Here is a 19166-nt window from a genome sequence, read left to right as displayed (position 1 = left end):
CTCCCAGCTGCAAGGCCCAGGGCAGCAACACCACCACCTGGAGGTTCCCCTCCACGACTCACACCGTCCCCACTTGGAAATGTATCGCACTTCCTACACCGTCTCTGGGTCTCCCTCCCAAACAGCACCATGGGTATCCCCACAGCCCAGAGGTTGCCCTGGTCAAGGCAGCAGCTCACCGCCACCTCCTCAAGGCCATCTAGGGATCAGCTTTAAATATCACAACATTTGTACTGAATGGATGCACGAGAGATCAATAATTCCAGCATCATCACAAACATGGACCAAAAGATCGGGATCTAGAGGCAAGATCTGACCTGATTATCCTCAATATGAACATTTGATGAGGGTGCTTTGACACCACGCTAATAATCCTCAACCATACGGCACAGGTGATAAACACTCCGCAGTTGCTTATTCCTCCTCTATTCTAACAATTCAACGGCTATCTTCTGGGCTTCATTACGATAGGTTTTCATGCCATATTTTTAGAGAAGATGCCATTTAGAATACAACTTTGTAAAAAAGTAGAATATTAGATGGAAGATGTTGAGAGAAACCGCAGAAGCTGAATAAGGAAACTGAAGAATGGCCCTGACCCAAAACGTCACCTATCAATGTTCTCCACAGATGTTGCCTGACCCGCTGAGTTACTCCAGCACTCTGTGAAACGTCACCTGTCCATGTTGTCCTCAGATGCTGCCAGACCCGCTGAGTTACTCCAGCATTTTGTGTCTGTCTGGCTTCGTGGCAAATTAGCACCTTGAGCAAGGCTTGATGCAGTCAGACAGAGTTAGATGGACAGGGATGGCAGACGGAGAAACATGACAGATACAAGACCGACCAAAGTTGGCCAGTGCAGGCTCATGTAGTGAGGAGGGTGGTACTCACATGATCTCCAGTCCCCCTGCTATTGTTGAAGATGTGTGCTCCTTGCTGGATGAGGAGTCAGTGGCACACTCCACTTCAGAGGCTGAATCACTGCCACAGGGATCACTGTTTGCAAGAGCTGTCCTCTCAGCTTCCACTTCAGACGAAGCTGCCTCTTTCTCATTATATGCATCGCTAATAAACATGCCTTCGTGAGTCAAGTAAGCCACGTCTGTATCCAAATTGTGACCTACAGCAGAACCTTTCTTGCAGGGTATAGTTTCCAGCTCTCTGCCCTTGTCCCGGCTTTTGTCCAGTACCAGGAAGACCACACCACGAATGGTGACCATCGTTGTCTGCAAATGTTTCAGGTCACAGGGAAATAAAAAGGAATACACCAATTACTATTGCTACCTCGTCAGATTGGAGCACAGCAACAGTGGCTGGTCTGCTGGACTGTCTGGGCCATTGACTCTTTTGGGCGGTCACGGTGGCACAGCTGTAGAGTTGCTGCCTTACAGCGAATGCAACGCCAGAGACCCGGGTTGGATCCCAACTACGGGCGCCGTCTGTACGGAGTTTGTACGTTCTCCCCGTGACCTGCGTGAGTTTTCTCCGTGATCTTTCGTTTCCTCCCACACTCCAAAGACGTGCAGGTTTGTCGGTTAATTGGCTTGGTAAATGTACAAAACAATTGTCCCTAGTGGGTGTAGGATAGTGTTAATATGCGGGGATCGCTGGTCGGCGCGGACCCAGTGGGTTGAAAGGGCCTGTTTCCGCGCTATATCTCTAAAAATATCTAAAAAAGACTCGGAAACACAAGTTCAAATTCCAGCAGTGGAATTTAACTGGACACACCTGCAATTTTATTAAAAAGCTCCCGGTATTAATAATCATGAAACTACGGGGTTGTTCTAACCATTCACAGGGTTCACAAACATTCTTCAGGAATAAGACCCATCATCATCTTTGCCCAGTCATGGCTGGCTGTCAACCGCCTTCCTGACAGACCAATTATAGACCGACCGGTACATGGACAATAAATGGTGGTATCCCATGAATGAATTTAAATGAATATTTTAAATGCAAACTTTTGTTATTTTACATGAAAGTAAATGTTTACAGTTTACAATTTGGTTTATTGTCATGTGTACCGAGGTACAGTGAAAAGCTTTTGTTGCGTGCTAACCAGTCAGCGGAAAGACAACACATGATTACAATCGAGTCATTTACAGTGTACAGATACATGATAAGGGAATAACGTTTAGTGCAAGGGAAAGCCAGCAAAGTCTGATCAAGGATAGTCTGAGGGTCACCAATGAGGTAGATAGTAGTTCAGCACTGCTAGCAGTTATTCAACTTTCAGTCCCTTAAAACTGTTCTGATGAAAGCTACAGACAATAGCAATATAGGATTGGAAAAAATGCAAATAACCAATAGATAATAACTTATTAATTCCACTGATCAATGTTTCAACAACCAGAGATTGATCGGGCTGTTGACAACAGGTCTCAGTGGGCTGAGGTGGCCAATGATAATCATGCCGACAGCACTGTGATTTCTTCCAGCAGATTTGTTAAAGGTGGGATTCAGTAACACCCTAAACGGGCACAAGGCTTACCTTAACTCGTTTCAAAAAATGAACAAAGCTTGCGAAGATGTTTGTCAGAAGGTGCAACCACTGAGGAAAGTTCAGCATCCGCATCTGATCTGCAAGTCTGAAAGAGTAGTCGGCAGGTTAGTGGCTCTCCCATCCCCGCCACTTACACAAATATATGTCGGGGACAAGGAAACCCTGGGTTAGTAATGACTGGGGAACAAACCTGGGCCAGATTGGTGTTGGGGAGGATGGTGGTGGGGTGGGGATGGTGGTGGGGGTGGGGTGGGAGGGGGTTGGTGGTGGGAGGGTGGGGGGGGGGGGATGGTGGGAGGGGGGGATGGTGTTGGGGTGGGGGGGATGGGGATGGTGGTGTGGCTTGGGGGATGGGGGGGTTGGGGGTGGGGTCGGGGGGGATGGTGGTTAATAGTCAGCTTGACCACTCTTAAAGCAACAGCACCCGAGGCCACACTGCTGATGCAAGCTTCAGACCACAGTCACTGCAGCCGATGGAAGCAGCCCACAATGCACAGCTGATGTGTGTGAAGGAACCATCAGCAACAATCAGATGTTTTCCTCAATATCTCTACAAACAGATGTTTTTTTAACCTTCATGATAGAGTCTTAATTTACTATTTTTACATTGATGGGTAATGATTTGCAGCTTTATAGAGAAATACTGTGGAATCGGAAATATTACTAAGTTACAGCACAACTTCAGGACAAGGAACGACAGGACAAGGAGCGGAGGGAATGGGTGGACACAGGGGAGTGATAGGTGGACACAGGGGAGTGATAGGTGGACACAGGGGAGTGATAGGTGGACACAGGGGAGTGATAGGTGGACACAGGGGAGTGATAGGTGGACACAGGGGAGTGATAGGTGGACACAGGGGAGGGGGTGATTGGCAGATGGGTGGAGTAAGTGACAAAGGCTGGAGGTGGAAAGGAGACAACAGGTGTGAGATACGGAGAGAAGAGGAGGAGTGAAATGTCAAGCCGCAGGGAGGGAAAGAGAGAGGGTGAATGAGAGTCGGGAGATGTGGGAGATTAGAGCCCGAGTGAGGTACAGTCATACAGCTTGGAAACAGGCCCTTTGGCCTAATTTGCCCACGCTGACATTAGGTCCACCTGCCTGCATTTGGCCCACATCCCTCTAAACTATCCTATCCATTTATTAGGGGAAAGAGGAGAGGAAAGGAACGGTTTGGGCAGTGGGAGAATGGTGTGCCCAGCGAGGGAGAAGTGAGGGGAAAGAAAGACAAAAGTGCCATTCTGCAATAGGAAGTGTTGTGGCCTGTGATGTGAGCTCACAGCAGAATGAGGTGCCGCTCGTTCTTCCAGTTTGTTTGTCTCAAACCTAAACATCCACTGTTCATTCCCTCCACAGATGCTGCCTGATCCGCAGAAATCCTCCAGCACTTTGTGCTTGGCTTAAGATTCCACCACCTGCAGTCTCGTGTGTCTCACAAGAGGCTTCTAGGCCTCGCTCTTTATACTTTTGTAAGTAACCCCACCCCAGCACCTTTAAGTCTAATGGCTAGGTGTCTAATGCCAACCATTGAAAATTCTCATTGGAGTCTTGGGGGGTTTTTTAGGCTTAAAAGCTTGGGAATATTTAAACAGAGTTATTAATTCATCCAGATTTGAAGACGCTTCATCCATTAGTACTCTCAATGATTATATAAAGAGTAATTTATCACTTCTAGACTGGTTTTTTTCTAGATGAAATGTGCTAGTACACATATTAAAAGTTAAGCTACATTTATCAACAAACATTTCCAGTCTGAAGAAGGGTCTCAACCCGAAAAGTCACCCATTCCTTCTCTCCTGAGATGCTGCCTGACCTGCTGAGTTACTCCAGCATTTTGTGAAATAAAAACATTTCCATCAATATACCCCCCATTTCTCATAAGTGATAGGAGCAAATCAGGCCATTCGGCCCATCAAGTCCACTCCACCATTCAATTACGGCTGATCTATCTCTCCTTCCTAACCCCATTCTCCTGCCTTCTCCCCATAACCTCTGACACCCGCACTAATCAAGAATCTATCTATCTCTGCCTTAAAAATATCCACTGACTTGACAAAGAATTCCACAGATTCACCACCCTCTGACTAAAGAAACTCCTCCCCATCTCCTTCCTGAAAGAAACGTATAAAATTATTAAGGGGTTGGACACGTTAGAGGCAGGAAACATGTTCCCAATGTTGGGGGAGTCCAGAACAAGGGGCCACAGTTTAAGAATAAGGGGTAGGCCACTTAGAACTGAGATGAGGAAAAACCTTTTCAGTCAGAGAGTTGTGAATCTGTGGAATTCTCCGCCTCAGAAGGCAGTGGAGGCCAATTCTCTGAATGCATTCAAGAGAGAGCTAGATAGAGCTCTTAAGGATAGCGGAGTCAGGGGGTATGGGGAGAAGGCAGGAATGGGGTACTGATTGAGAATGATCAGCCATGATCACATTGAATGGCGGTGCTGGCTCGAAGGGCCGAATGGCCTCCTCCTGCACCTATTGTCTATTGTCTATAACATCCTTTAATTCTGAGGCTGTGCCCTCTGGTCCTAGACTCTCCCACTAGTGGAAACATCCACTCTATCCAGGCCTTTCACTATTCTGTACATTTCAATGGGGTGGTTTTAATTTAATAAATAACTAAAAATTATAAAATCAATGCATGTTAAAACTTCTACATTATTACAATAATATATATATAAATATTTACCAGGCAGAGTTTTGATGATAGATTTAGTTTTTATCTTTTGAGAGGTGCCAGTATTCCATAACAGGGCAGACTATCACAAAAACAGTGCTGCTGTGAGAGATGACTAGACAATAGACAATAGGTGCAGGAGGAGGCCATTCGGCCCTTCGAGCCAGCACCGCCATTCAATGTGATCATGGCTGATCATTCTCAATCAGTACCCCGTTCCTGCCTTCTCCCCATGCCCCCTGACTAAATATGCCACATGACAATTTCATCTTGGAAGATCTTTAAAAATCATTATCTTTAAACGTTATTTTTACGTAATGAAATCATTTAAACAATGCCAGAATCAAATGGCATTGCTCAGCTTTTCAGACCGAGTTAAATGTATTTTGCCGAAAATGAGCAAACTTACTTTAGTACAATGTCGGTGTCTATTTCTTCCATTTGTGCAATAGTTTCGATCACAATCTGCAGGAAACACAAAGCGGAGTGTGAAGCAGGAAGCTGGTGATGGTCAATGTACAGACTGTGGCTCTGGAGAAGGCCGACCTTCCACAGCACCCACGTTGATGGTCAGTGTACAGACTGTGTGGAGAGGCCCAGCCCTTCCACAGCACCCACATTGATGGTCAGTGTACAGACTATGTGGAGAGGCCCAGCCCTTCCACAGCACCCACATTGATGGTGAGTGTACAGACTGTGGCTCTGGAGAAGGCCAACCTTCCACAGCACCCACATTAATGGTCAGTGTACAGACTGTGGCTCTGGTGAATCTGAAGATAGACACAAAATGCTGGAATAACTCAATGGGACAGCCAGCATCTCTGCATAGAAGGAATGGGTGACGTTTCGGGTCAAGATCCTTCTTCTGAAGACCTGAAACGTCACCCATTCCTTCTATCCAGAGATGCTGTCTGTCCTATTGAGTTATTCCAACATTTTGTGTCTCTCGTCGGTATAATGCAGCATATGCAGTTCCTTCATTCCAATCTCTTCATCCATCTATTCCCATCTTGCTCAACAATCTTGGATGTATTTTATAAACGAGCAAATGAGGTAGAAGATTCTAAGAAGAGACATTTCTCTTGCTCTCAATCTGAAAGGTTCTACAGGCCTGGCTCACGTGCCTTCCTAAATAAGCACAGGAAATGCTAAATACTCAGCTATTCAGGCAGCATCTGTGGAAAGAAAGAAAGTTAGTTAACATTTCAGGTTGATGATTTTCCATCAGAGCTGGAAGGAGTTTTAAATGAAAGCAGCTTTAAGGTGAAGGGAGAATTGATAGAACAAAAGGGAAATCCAAAATTAAAATAGAAAGCATGGTTATATTCAACAAGATAGGCTTGATCAGTGGGAAGAGAAACAGAGTTAGCATTTCAGGGAGAAGACTGAGAGACAGGCAGCGATCCCATCAGAGCAGAGAGCTTATTCAGTTTCCGCATTCTTGATAAAGTAACGGGGATTCAACAAGTGATTTCTTTTTAAGTGTAGATGCTGGAAATCTAAACTAAAAACAGCAGGTCAGGCTGCACCTGTGTGAAAAAAAGTAGAATTAATGAACAAAAGCAAAGTGCTGCAACTGGGTGGAGAGCAGACATTTAACCTGTACAATAGTTGGACCGAGCCATGGTGTATTCCAATAGAGTGAGCCAAGGGAAGAGCGAATTGTGATGTAGAACATAGATGGGGTACAGAGGATGGAATGATTGGCCTTCACAGAGGGGTCAATAACCAGGGGGGCAGTGATTTAAAGTAATGGGGGGGGGGGGGGAGAGATAAGAGAGAGAAAAATAACATTTTCTTTCACCCAGCTGATTATTTACAAGTGACCTTTAATTAATGTATTTTCAGTTCCATTATTCCCCCTTTCATGAACAGCATTCACAACACCAACAGTGTCTCTGGAATTCTATACAAACAACAGCAATTGATGTATTGCCTAAATAACCTGATTATATATTTGGTTAATATGCCAGCTGTCAACACTGTTCATCCATTAATTGATTTTATTAAATATCACATCTTCTGTTGGCTTGACATCTTTAGGACAAGACCTAGGATTTGAAAGTGGTTTTAGAAACACATTAAACCCATTCAAAAGTGCACGGTGGCGCAGCGGTAGAGTTACTGCCTCACAGCGCCAGAGGCCCGGGTTCCATCCTGACTACGGGTGCTGTCTGCACGGAGTTTGTACGTTCTCCCTCTGACCGTGTGGGTTTGCTGCGGGTTTCATCTCATGCTCCACAGACGTGCAGGTTTGTAGGATAATTGGCTTCAGTAAAATTATAAATTGTCCCTAGTGTGTAGGGTAGTGTTAGTGTACGGGGTGATTGCTGGTCAGTGTGGACTAGGTGGGCCGAATGGCCTGTACCGAACTGTATTTCTAAAGTATAGAATAGCAGCTTTAGTGTGCAGGTACAAAACCACAAATAAACTCAAGTATTTTGAAGCACCTATGTTTTATTTTTGGATTAAAGTCCATTGAAATTCAATATTTATTTATTCTATTTGCAGGCAAAAGAGAAGCCCGCACTGGCAACTTTTTGTACAAGGCATGAGGTTTACATTGCCTAATACATTGCCGAAGTTAAGTTATAACTTAAGCTCAAAGCCAAATTCTCAGTATAGGACAACACTAAAAAGTATGCTGGAAATACCACAGAAACCAACCTGTTTAATAATGTTTTTTGCAGCAATGATCATCTCTTCATGATAGATATCCAGAAAGTCTAGCTTTCTTTGTCGGAGGAGCCCAAAAACCAAGGATACCAACCGCTCCTTGAAGAAATAGTACAGACAAAAAAATCAATAAGTTGTTTCATTTGGCCTTGCAGAAAATAGTCTGTTCTGGACTTTTTGTTTAAAGGTAAAGCACATATTTCTGCACATTTAAAACAAAAACAGTCACCAAATAAATAACTAGATCATGAAATAGAACATCATGATATTCAGTATTTGGAACTTTACTGTACAAAATATGAACTTATTTATGCTCTGATGAAGCAGAGAAAGTATTGTCTATTTGAAGTTGCTGGTTTATAATCGCTGATCCTAGAACTAGAACTTACTACCGTGCTCATGTAAAGCATGTCCTGGATGTGGTGTAGAGGCCTAGAAAATTAACAATACAAATGCTTCCGACAGCCAAAGAAACTGGGCAGAGTTAGGACTGGTGGACTGGCAGGTTTAACATGGGCTGAGTTAGGACTGACCAACTGGCAGGTTTAACATGGGCTGAGTTAGGACTGGTTAATAGCAGGTTATCATGGGCTGAGTTAGGACTGGTTAACTGGCTAGTTTAACATGAGCTTAGGACTGGTTAACTAGGTAGTTTAACATGGGCTGAGTTAGGACTGGTTAACTGGCTAGTTTAACATGAGCTTAGGACTGGTTAATCAGGTAGCTTAACATGGGCTGAGTTAGGACTGGTTAACTAGGTAGTTTAACATGGACTGAGTTAGGATTGGTTAATTGGCTGGTTATCATGGGCAGAGTTGGGACTGGTTAACTGACTGGTTTAACATGGGCAGAGTTAGGACTGGTTAACTGACTGGTTTAACATGGGCAGAGTTAGGACTGGTTAACTGACTGGTTTAACATGGGCAGAGTTAGGACTGGTTAACTGACTGGTTTAACATGGGCAGAGTTAGGACTGGTTAACTGACTGGTTTAACATGGGCAGAGTTAGGACTGGTTAACTGGCCGGTTATCATGGGCAGAGTTGGGACTGGTTAACTGGCCGGTTTAACATGGGCTGCCTCAACATAACAGTAGCAGCAAGCACACACACACGGTTCTGGTGAGCTGCGAGTCTGTACAAACGTTACACAGTGCAGGGAGGGAGAGGAGAGAATGGGAAGATAAACAAAATTCAAGGCCGCAATTTAATAGAGAATCGGCAAAATGATTAAGATCTTACAATTCTATTGCACCTTCCTTGTACAGGAAAAACAATGACAGGAATGTTACACGTCATTGTAAGGAAGGGATCATCGCATTACTATCTGATTTGCTAGCATGATTAATTTAGCAGGTGGATCATAAGCTATTCCCCCCTCCTTACCCCACCCCCCAGGACCATTATTCCAGTTAAATACGAGCACATTTACTTGTTGTGTTCACGGGAAGCACCATGAAATGAACACTTCTCTGTTTGTGTCGACTTTAAGCAATATCAGGTCAGGTATATCCAGTCACACACTAAATAATAAGGTAGACACAAAATGCTGGAGTAACTCAGCGGGTCAGGCAACATCTCGGGAAAGAAGGAATGGGTGACGTTTCAGGTCGAGACCTGAAGGGTCTCGACAATAGACAATAGGTGCAGGAGTAGGCCATTCAGCCCTTCGAGCCAGCACCGCCATTCAATGCGATCATGGCTGATCACTCTCAATCAGTACCCCGTTCCTGCCTTCTCCCCATACCCCCTCACTCCGCTATCCTTAAGAGCTCTATCCAGCTCTCTCTTGAAAGCATCCAACGAACTGGCCTCCACTGCCTTCTGAGGCAGAGAATTCCACACCTTCACCACCCTCTGACTGAAAAAGTTCTTCCTCATCTCCGTTCTAAATGGCCTACCCCTTATTCTTAAACTGTGGCCCCTTGTTCTGGACTCCCCCGAAATGTTACCCATTCCTTCTCTCCAGTGATGCTGCCTGACCCGCTGGGTTACTCCAGCATTTTGCGTCTACCTTCAATTGAAACCAGCATCTGCAGTTTTTTCCTGCACACTAAATAATGCATGGTAAACCTGACCACAAGGGAGTAAGCCTAGAGCACCAGTTGAGTTTCCTGCACTGTGCACTGAACGCATATTTTTAGTTTTCTTAGTTTATTTTTGGAACCTGTGAAATTTTATTCTCATAATCGTGCAATGCACAACTGTGATGATATTAAGTTAAATAAGGTCTTCAGTCAAAATATAACCTCCTTCATTTCAACATTTTCAATAAAATTGCATCCTTGCCATTCCATCCGTACCTTGATGGTGATTACAATGCGATGCGTGGATATTTTGACTACTTCCAATGTTCCTCATTAACAATGCTTCAAGTCACAGATCCTTCCTTGTCTGATTCAAACAGGGGAGCAACTTGGAAAATAAGTTCCTACGGTTTAATTTTAGGATCAATGTCTGAATTATAAGGTTTTTCAGTCACATTTTCAAGACTTTCAAAGATTATTAATTTAACCTGGGAATAGAACTAGATACGAGGTACAAGTTAGTGAATGGTACATCTGTCCTATTGAACAATAATTGCTCAATGAACATCACACAAAAAGGCCATTTGTTGGATAGGACTTGCTGTGACAAAGTGGCTGTTCCATTTCTTCACAACATTGCGACAATATTTCCATAAGTCTTCCATCGACCATGAAGCACTCTGGGATGAGAGGAAACCATGAAAGATACTGTAGAAATGCACTCTCTCTTTCATGTACATAAATCAAATTAAACATAAGTGTTTGTGTGGGAGTGGGGGAGGGAAGAGGTGGCCAAACCATGGACGCACGCAAGAAACATAGACAATAGGTGAAGGAGTAGACCAATCGGCCCTTCGAGCCAGCACCGCCATTCAATATGATCATAGCTGATCATCCAGAATCAGTACCCTGTTCCTGCCCTCTCCCCACATCCCTTGATTCCGTCAGCCCTCCGAGCTGTGCCTAACCTACCAGATTGGGACATTAGGAAATCTCTGGAGACAAATTGGAATAAATCAACTTACCTTCCTCATTTAAAGTCATTTTCTTGTAAACATAAATTTAGTACCAATGGTTACAAAACAGCAATGAATCTAAGTTTTATATTTTCAGCTTCAAACTGCTGCATTAAAATAAAGCTGAATTTACAGAGCAAATCATCCATGCATTATATTCTATGATACAAAAAAGTTGAAAAAACATTAAGATAAATATTTTACAAACCTCCTCTAACATCTGATCGTCTTCCAATGGTCTATTTAAATCACTATGCGCATAGGTGGAAAAATCTGCTATCATCATTTTATCTATAAGTCTTTCCAGTTCACACAGCTGAGAACCAAGGTGTCTGGAAAGACAAAAGACATCATTAATTATTGGTGTACAAATAATCCTCAACTAAATACACCTCAAGCACCAAGAAACAAACAATTATAACCTTCTTAAACGTTCATCCACAAACCACAACCCAATACAGCACACTGTGAGGTAATAACATTATGGTACAACTTCAACATTCAGCTCTGTGGAATACATTTCACAAAGAGTAATGCATTATTTAAGACTGATCCATTTAAAATCAAATTAGTGTTGTAATAATGAAGTCAGTTCAATTTCAACTCGATGTAATTGACTTAGGTCAATTAAATGAGTTATTATTACAGGCCAACAAAGCGTGTAGATTTAATTCCAGAGTATGGAATTAAATGTTTACATTGGCCATTAAGGCCCATTATGAAATCATTAAAGATTACACATCTAATGGTGATCTCTGGATTCTCAATCTAAATCTGAAACAAGGGTTTAGCTGAGAGCATTTCTGAGACATCAAAAACGGACACATATGAAGGATCGTGGATAATTGAAAATATCCAAAGAGTAAACGACAACAGCTCTTGAAAACTGAAATGAAAAGCTAAATTGATAATAGCATATAACCAGTTTAAATAAACCTTCCTCTGTAAACACAAACTCAGGTCAATTTTTGGTACACCTTCTCAGTGTCAAGCTAACAAAGCAAGCACATGCATAGTCCTAAAGTGTCCGGTTATCTCCATTACCAAACCCCTCGGTCTCCCAATGAAGACCCTGCCTGCCATTCCAGGGCGACAGACGCATGCAGGCTGGGTCCAGGTTGTGCCGGGCCAGGCCAGGCCGGGCCAGGCCAGCCCAACTAATACTTCATCAGGCAAGGCCCTTACAGCCCACACTCTGATCCACATTAGTATTTGGTGTTTCATCCTCAGACAGATGTACAATGTGTTTGAGACCGTTATAGTTATGGTCATGCATGGAAGTAAAATTATTCATGGATTGAATCAGGTTGATTGGCCATGGTTGGATAGGGTTTAGCTTATATTTATATTTGGTAATGAGTTTTCAAAAAAATGTGCATTAGCTGTACATTATCCCAAGTGTACACAAAATGCATAATTCCAAGTCAGCCTGCACATGGCGAGATCGCTGCAACTAATGAAACAAAGTGCGAGACATCCTGTCAGCATCAGGCCAGCGGCTCCTGGGGCCACTCTTAACATTTCAATCTTCTGGCCCAGAAGCACATTCACTAATCAAAGCAAACTGGGCAAAATATTTAATACAGCACTGGGTGGCGCCAGCAATGGCTGCCTCGCCAAGTCTGTCTGTCCTTTGTGTTTTAATCGTCTGTGTTAAATTTATGGTTTTAGTGTTTTTTAGCTTGTTTTATGTGGGGGTGGTGGGTTGGGAGAAACTTTTTCTAATCTCTTACCTCGACGGAGATGCGATTTTTTTCTGTATCGTTTCTCCGTCTGCACTGCGGCCTAACATCGAGGAGTTGGCGGTCTTTGCTGGAGACTGATTTTGCCATCTCCATCGTGGGAGCCTGCGGACTTGCCATCGCGGAGCCCGTGATCCCTGCACCAGGGGTCCAGCTCGGAGCTGCAATCGTGGGAGCCTGCGGACTTAACGTCACGGAGCTCACGGTCTCTGGTCACAGACCGACTTCAGAAACTCCAAGCCACGGGAGCAACGACCGCCCCGACGCGGGAACATCGAGCGCCCTGACACGGGGATTAGACCGCCCCGACACGGGAACATCGACCACCCCGACACGGGAACATCGATCGCTCCGACACGGGAACATCGACCACCCCGACACGGGAACATCGATCGCCCCGACACGGGAACATCGACCACCCCGACACGGGAACATCGATCGCTCCGACACGGGAACATCGAACGCCGGCTGTGGGGGCTTCGACCGCCCCGACGGATGGTTCGACTGCCCCGATGCGGGAGAATAAAGAGGAAGAAGATTGGACTTTTTTGACTTCTGTCACAGTGAGGAACGTGGGGAATCCGCTGTGGTGGATGTTTATGTTAACTTTTATGCAGTTGTGTGTCTCGTTGCTTTTTTTTCGTATGGCTGTAGATAAATCGCATTTCACTGTGCCTTAATTGGTACAGGTGACAATAAAAGAGCCTTGAAACCTTTGAAATATTAAAGCAGGAAATACCAAAAACCAAAGTGCCATACTGACCACATTTACAAAATGGGTCAACACAGGGACGCAGCGGTAGAGTTGCTGCCTCACAGCGCCAGAGACACGGGTTCCATCCTGACTATGGGTGCTGTCTATAAGGAGTTTCTCCCTGTGACCACACGGGGTTTCTCCAGGTTCCTCTCATTCAAAAGGCGTGCAGGTTTGTTGGTCAAATGGGTTTGGTAAAATGTCTCGAGCGAGTTGGATAGAACTAGTGCACAGAGTGATCGCTGGTCGGCACGGACTTGGTGGGCCGAAAGCCTGTACAGACAGCAGGTGAGGTTAGGATCTAACCAGGGTCTCTGGTGCTGTGAGGCAGCAACTCTACCGCTGTGCCACTGTGCTGCCCGTGTGAACAATATTCTATTGGGATAATTCACCAGACAAGGCAAGGCAAGAGAGTGGAGAGTTGGTGGTGTGGCACTACTTGGCAAGGTGTGGCCTTTGTGAAGAGTTAGTGTGTAATGGCGGTCACTTAGATGAGAGTTCTCGAGCTCAGCAGTGCCGACTGTGAAACACAACAAATGAGATATGTTGTGACCAGCTCCTGCAGGTATACATTACCCTCTCACACTGTACCACACACATCATTCAACAGATTTCAAACCTGATGTTCTCGGCAAATTCCTGTCCCAAAAAAAATAATTAGCGATAAATATTTCTAAAACAAATGTCAGTGATTCCACAGCAGGCGCGGGCGGCAGCAGAGATAAAAGGCAACGTGGATTTGCCAATGTGGGTACATTGGTTTCCCTCGATACAACTAGACAGAAGCTACGTTTGTGCATTCCATAAATAATTGAGCAATACAATCCCCGAGCAGTCTAACAAGCTGGCACGGCTCCTGTCAGCATCACTACAAATGGCCCACATCCACTTTAACAAGTGTGCCACCTGTGCCAACGATTCAGCTTCAGGAACGTTATGCAAACCATGTAGTTACAGCACAGCTGCAGAAGCTGCCTCCAACCAAACACACACCAAATATCTTGCCCGTAGACTGAGAATCACCGATGACGTCTCAATCCTGCATTTCACTACATTCATATCATATCATATCATATATATACAGCCGGAAACAGGCCTTTTCGGCATTTAAGCATTATGTTGTGTAGATCAAGCAAACAGAGGCTGTTGTATTTGTTGACAAAGCAGTCAAACAGATAGGAATGATGGGAGTCATATGAAGGCTGGGAATAGCAATGCTAATGCACCGTGAACACACTGTGCAAGAATCCTGGTGAACATGTGCATTTTGCACCCTGACTTACACATTACACCCTTTCATCAGCACCAACAAACAGGCCTGAGCAGCACGCCCCAGGATGATTGGAAGCCGCAATTTATCAAGGCCTGCATTGCTACGCTTGAACGTTGAAAAGGGAGTTCACAGTGGTCCTTCTGTGTGATTTAGCTGTACCAGAAGTGTTGAACAAAAAGGCACATTTTTTATAGGTCTATTTGGGGCTCAAATATAATCAAAAACGTACATTGATTTGTGCCTTTCATGACTTGAAAATATCCTAAATCTGCTTCACACCCACCCTACAGCCCCAAGGATTAGCCTTCAGCGAAACAAGACAAACAAGTTTCGCAAGACAAGGTTCAGAGAAAGCAAGCAGCTCAATGAACAAATACTTTTTGTTAAAGAATAGTGATGTTAGGTAAGTACTGTCCTTGGCAACAGACTAGGAGAATGCCCTCACTACTTCTCAAGCACCATCTGGCCTCCTGGCTCAGAATCGGCCCTGCTTATAATGTGGATCTTTAGCCCAATAGCAGATTGGTTTCATCTCCACAGGGCAGCTTAAAGAAGGGGCTACGGTCACAGGGAAGGGTGGTGATAACAGCCAAGCGTGTGTAGAGTGAGACAGCACTCCAGGCTCCACTCCAAATCTTGCACAACGGAGCCGAGATCTTGTGCTTCATTGGTGGCCTTGGTGAGTCAACAGCCTATTTCAAAATCAGAACAGGTTTTGTCCTGTTGGGTTGGCTCCACTCTGCTGTCCCCGGAGGATCCCTCCGAGGTAAATTCCGATGCCACTGACTGCAAAATGCTGGCAAATGCATTTTTCAGGTGTCTCCACAATTAAAACAGTCTGACATTTCTCAGATAGACACAAAAAGCTGGAGTAACTCAGCGGGTCAGACAGCAAATTTGTGGGGACAGGGAATAGGTGACGTTTCGGGTCGAGACCCTTCTTCAGACTGAGAGTCAGGGGAAAGGACAACGAGAGACAAAGACAGGCTCCGAAACACATCCTTCTTGGACAGGGTGTCGAGATTGTGAACATTTATAGAGTTAAAATAAATGCCCCACATTGACACTATGGAGCCTTCCAATTTCCTATTTAAATATTGGGCGGACCTTTCCAATATGGAACGGTTGGTAATCAGCTGGTGGCCAGCGGCTCCTGGGGCCACTCTTAACATTTCAATCTTCTGGCCCAGAAGCACATTCACTAATCAAAGCAAACTGGGCAAAATATTTAATACAGCACTGGGTGGCGCCAGCAATGGCTGCCTCGCCAAGTCTGTCTGTCCTTTGTGTTTTAATCGTCTGTGTTAAATTTATGGTTTTAGTGTTTTTTAGCTTGTTTTATGTGGGGGTGGTGGGTTGGGAGAAACTTTTTCTAATCTCTTACCTCGACGGAGATGCGATTTTTTTCTGTATCGTTTCTCCGTCTGCACTGCGGCCTAACATCGAGGAGTTGGCGGTCTTTGCTGGAGACTGATTTTGCCATCTCCATCGTGGGAGCCTGCGGACTTGCCATCGCGGAGCCCGTGATCCCTGCACCAGGGGTCCAGCTCGGAGCTGCAATCGTGGGAGCCTGCGGACTTAACGTCACGGAGCTCACGGTCTCTGGTCACAGACCGACTTCAGAAACTCCAAGCCACGGGAGCAACGACCGCCCCGACGCGGGAACATCGAGCGCCCTGACACGGGGATTAGACCGCCCCGACACGGGAACATCGACCACCCCGACACGGGAACATCGATCGCTCCGACACGGGAACATCGACCACCCCGACACGGGAACATCGATCGCCCCGACACGGGAACATCGACCACCCCGACACGGGAACATCGATCGCTCCGACACGGGAACATCGAACGCCGGCTGTGGGGGCTTCGACCGCCCCGACGGATGGTTCGACTGCCCCGATGCGGGAGAATAAAGAGGAAGAAGATTGGACTTTTTTGACTTCTGTCACAGTGAGGAACGTGGGGAATCCGCTGTGGTGGATGTTTATGTTAACTTTTATGCAGTTGTGTGTCTCGTTGCTTTTTTTTCGTATGGCTGTAGATAAATCGCATTTCACTGTGCCTTAATTGGTACAGGTGACAATAAAAGAGCCTTGAAACCTTTGAAATATTAAAGCAGGAAATACCAAAAACCAAAGTGCCATACTGACCACATTTACAAAATGGGTCAACACAGGGACGCAGCGGTAGAGTTGCTGCCTCACAGCGCCAGAGACACGGGTTCCATCCTGACTATGGGTGCTGTCTATAAGGAGTTTCTCCCTGTGACCACACGGGGTTTCTCCAGGTTCCTCTCATTCAAAAGGCGTGCAGGTTTGTTGGTCAAATGGGTTTGGTAAAATGTCTCGAGCGAGTTGGATAGAACTAGTGCACAGAGTGATCGCTGGTCGGCACGGACTTGGTGGGCCGAAAGCCTGTACAGACAGCAGGTGAGGTTAGGATCTAACCAGGGTCTCTGGTGCTGTGAGGCAGCAACTCTACCGCTGTGCCACTGTGCTGCCCGTGTGAACAATATTCTATTGGGATAATTCACCAGACAAGGCAAGGCAAGAGAGTGGAGAGTTGGTGGTGTGGCACTACTTGGCAAGGTGTGGCCTTTGTGAAGAGTTAGTGTGTAATGGCGGTCACTTAGATGAGAGTTCTCGAGCTCAGCAGTGCCGACTGTGAAACACAACAAATGAGATATGTTGTGACCAGCTCCTGCAGGTATACATTACCCTCTCACACTGTACCACACACATCATTCAACAGATTTCAAACCTGATGTTCTCGGCAAATTCCTGTCCCAAAAAAAATAATTAGCGATAAATATTTCTAAAACAAATGTCAGTGATTCCACAGCAGGCGCGGGCGGCAGCAGAGATAAAAGGCAACGTGGATTTGCCAATGTGGGTACATTGGTTTCCCTCGATACAACTAGACAGAAGCTACGTTTGTGCATTCCATAAATAATTGAGCAATACAATCCCCGAGCAGTCTAACAAGCTGGCACGGCTCCTGTCAGCATCACTACAAATGGCCCACATCCACTTTAACAAGTGTGCCACCTGTGCCAACGATTCAGCTTCAGGAACGTTATGCAAACCATGTAGTTACAGCACAGCTGCAGAAGCTGCCTCCAACCAAACACACACCAAATATCTTGCCCGTAGACTGAGAATCACCGATGACGTCTCAATCCTGCATTTCACTACATTCATATCATATCATATCATATATATACAGCCGGAAACAGGCCTTTTCGGCATTTAAGCATTATGTTGTGTAGATCAAGCAAACAGAGGCTGTTGTATTTGTTGACAAAGCAGTCAAACAGATAGGAATGATGGGAGTCATATGAAGGCTGGGAATAGCAATGCTAATGCACCGTGAACACACTGTGCAAGAATCCTGGTGAACATGTGCATTTTGCACCCTGACTTACACATTACACCCTTTCATCAGCACCAACAAACAGGCCTGAGCAGCACGCCCCAGGATGATTGGAAGCCGCAATTTATCAAGGCCTGCATTGCTACGCTTGAACGTTGAAAAGGGAGTTCACAGTGGTCCTTCTGTGTGATTTAGCTGTACCAGAAGTGTTGAACAAAAAGGCACATTTTTTATAGGTCTATTTGGGGCTCAAATATAATCAAAAACGTACATTGATTTGTGCCTTTCATGACTTGAAAATATCCTAAATCTGCTTCACACCCACCCTACAGCCCCAAGGATTAGCCTTCAGCGAAACAAGACAAACAAGTTTCGCAAGACAAGGTTCAGAGAAAGCAAGCAGCTCAATGAACAAATACTTTTTGTTAAAGAATAGTGATGTTAGGTAAGTACTGTCCTTGGCAACAGACTAGGAGAATGCCCTCACTACTTCTCAAGCACCATCTGGCCTCCTGGCTCAGAATCGGCCCTGCTTATAATGTGGATCTTTAGCCCAATAGCAGATTGGTTTCATCTCCACAGGGCAGCTTAAAGAAGGGGCTACGGTCACAGGGAAGGGTGGTGATAACAGCCAAGCGTGTGTAGAGTGAGACAGCACTCCAGGCTCCACTCCAAATCTTGCACAACGGAGCCGAGATCTTGTGCTTCATTGGTGGCCTTGGTGAGTCAACAGCCTATTTCAAAATCAGAACAGGTTTTGTCCTGTTGGGTTGGCTCCACTCTGCTGTCCCCGGAGGATCCCTCCGAGGTAAATTCCGATGCCACTGACTGCAAAATGCTGGCAAATGCATTTTTCAGGTGTCTCCACAATTAAAACAGTCTGACATTTCTCAGATAGACACAAAAAGCTGGAGTAACTCAGCGGGTCAGACAGCAAATTTGTGGGGACAGGGAATAGGTGACGTTTCGGGTCGAGACCCTTCTTCAGACTGAGAGTCAGGGGAAAGGACAACGAGAGACAAAGACAGGCTCCGAAACACATCCTTCTTGGACAGGGTGTCGAGATTGTGAACATTTATAGAGTTAAAATAAATGCCCCACATTGACACTATGGAGCCTTCC

General features: G+C 45.2%; 1 protein-coding gene across 3 annotated transcripts in view; it reads right to left on the bottom strand.

Annotated features, from left to right (window-relative positions):
• vps54 (VPS54 subunit of GARP complex) overlaps positions 1-19166 on the bottom strand; it is an 87174-nt gene that overhangs the window by 35904 nt on the left and 32104 nt on the right. For all 3 annotated transcript variants that reach the window (XM_078405694.1, XM_078405695.1, XM_078405696.1), the window contains exons 8-12: positions 11106-11229; positions 7848-7955; positions 5590-5645; positions 2492-2588; positions 892-1226 (exon numbers count right to left, since the gene is read on the bottom strand). In XM_078405694.1, coding sequence (XP_078261820.1) covers positions 892-1226; positions 2492-2588; positions 5590-5645; positions 7848-7955; positions 11106-11229 — 720 coding nt within the window. The remainder of the gene's footprint in view (positions 1-891; positions 1227-2491; positions 2589-5589; positions 5646-7847; positions 7956-11105; positions 11230-19166) is intronic.

The sequence above is a fragment of the Rhinoraja longicauda genome, chromosome 9 (assembly GCF_053455715.1).
Source record: "Rhinoraja longicauda isolate Sanriku21f chromosome 9, sRhiLon1.1, whole genome shotgun sequence".
Taxonomy (NCBI): Eukaryota; Metazoa; Chordata; class Chondrichthyes; order Rajiformes; family Arhynchobatidae; genus Rhinoraja; species Rhinoraja longicauda.
Note: the sequence above shows the minus strand (reverse complement) of the source record. Positions and strands in the feature narration are given on the sequence as shown.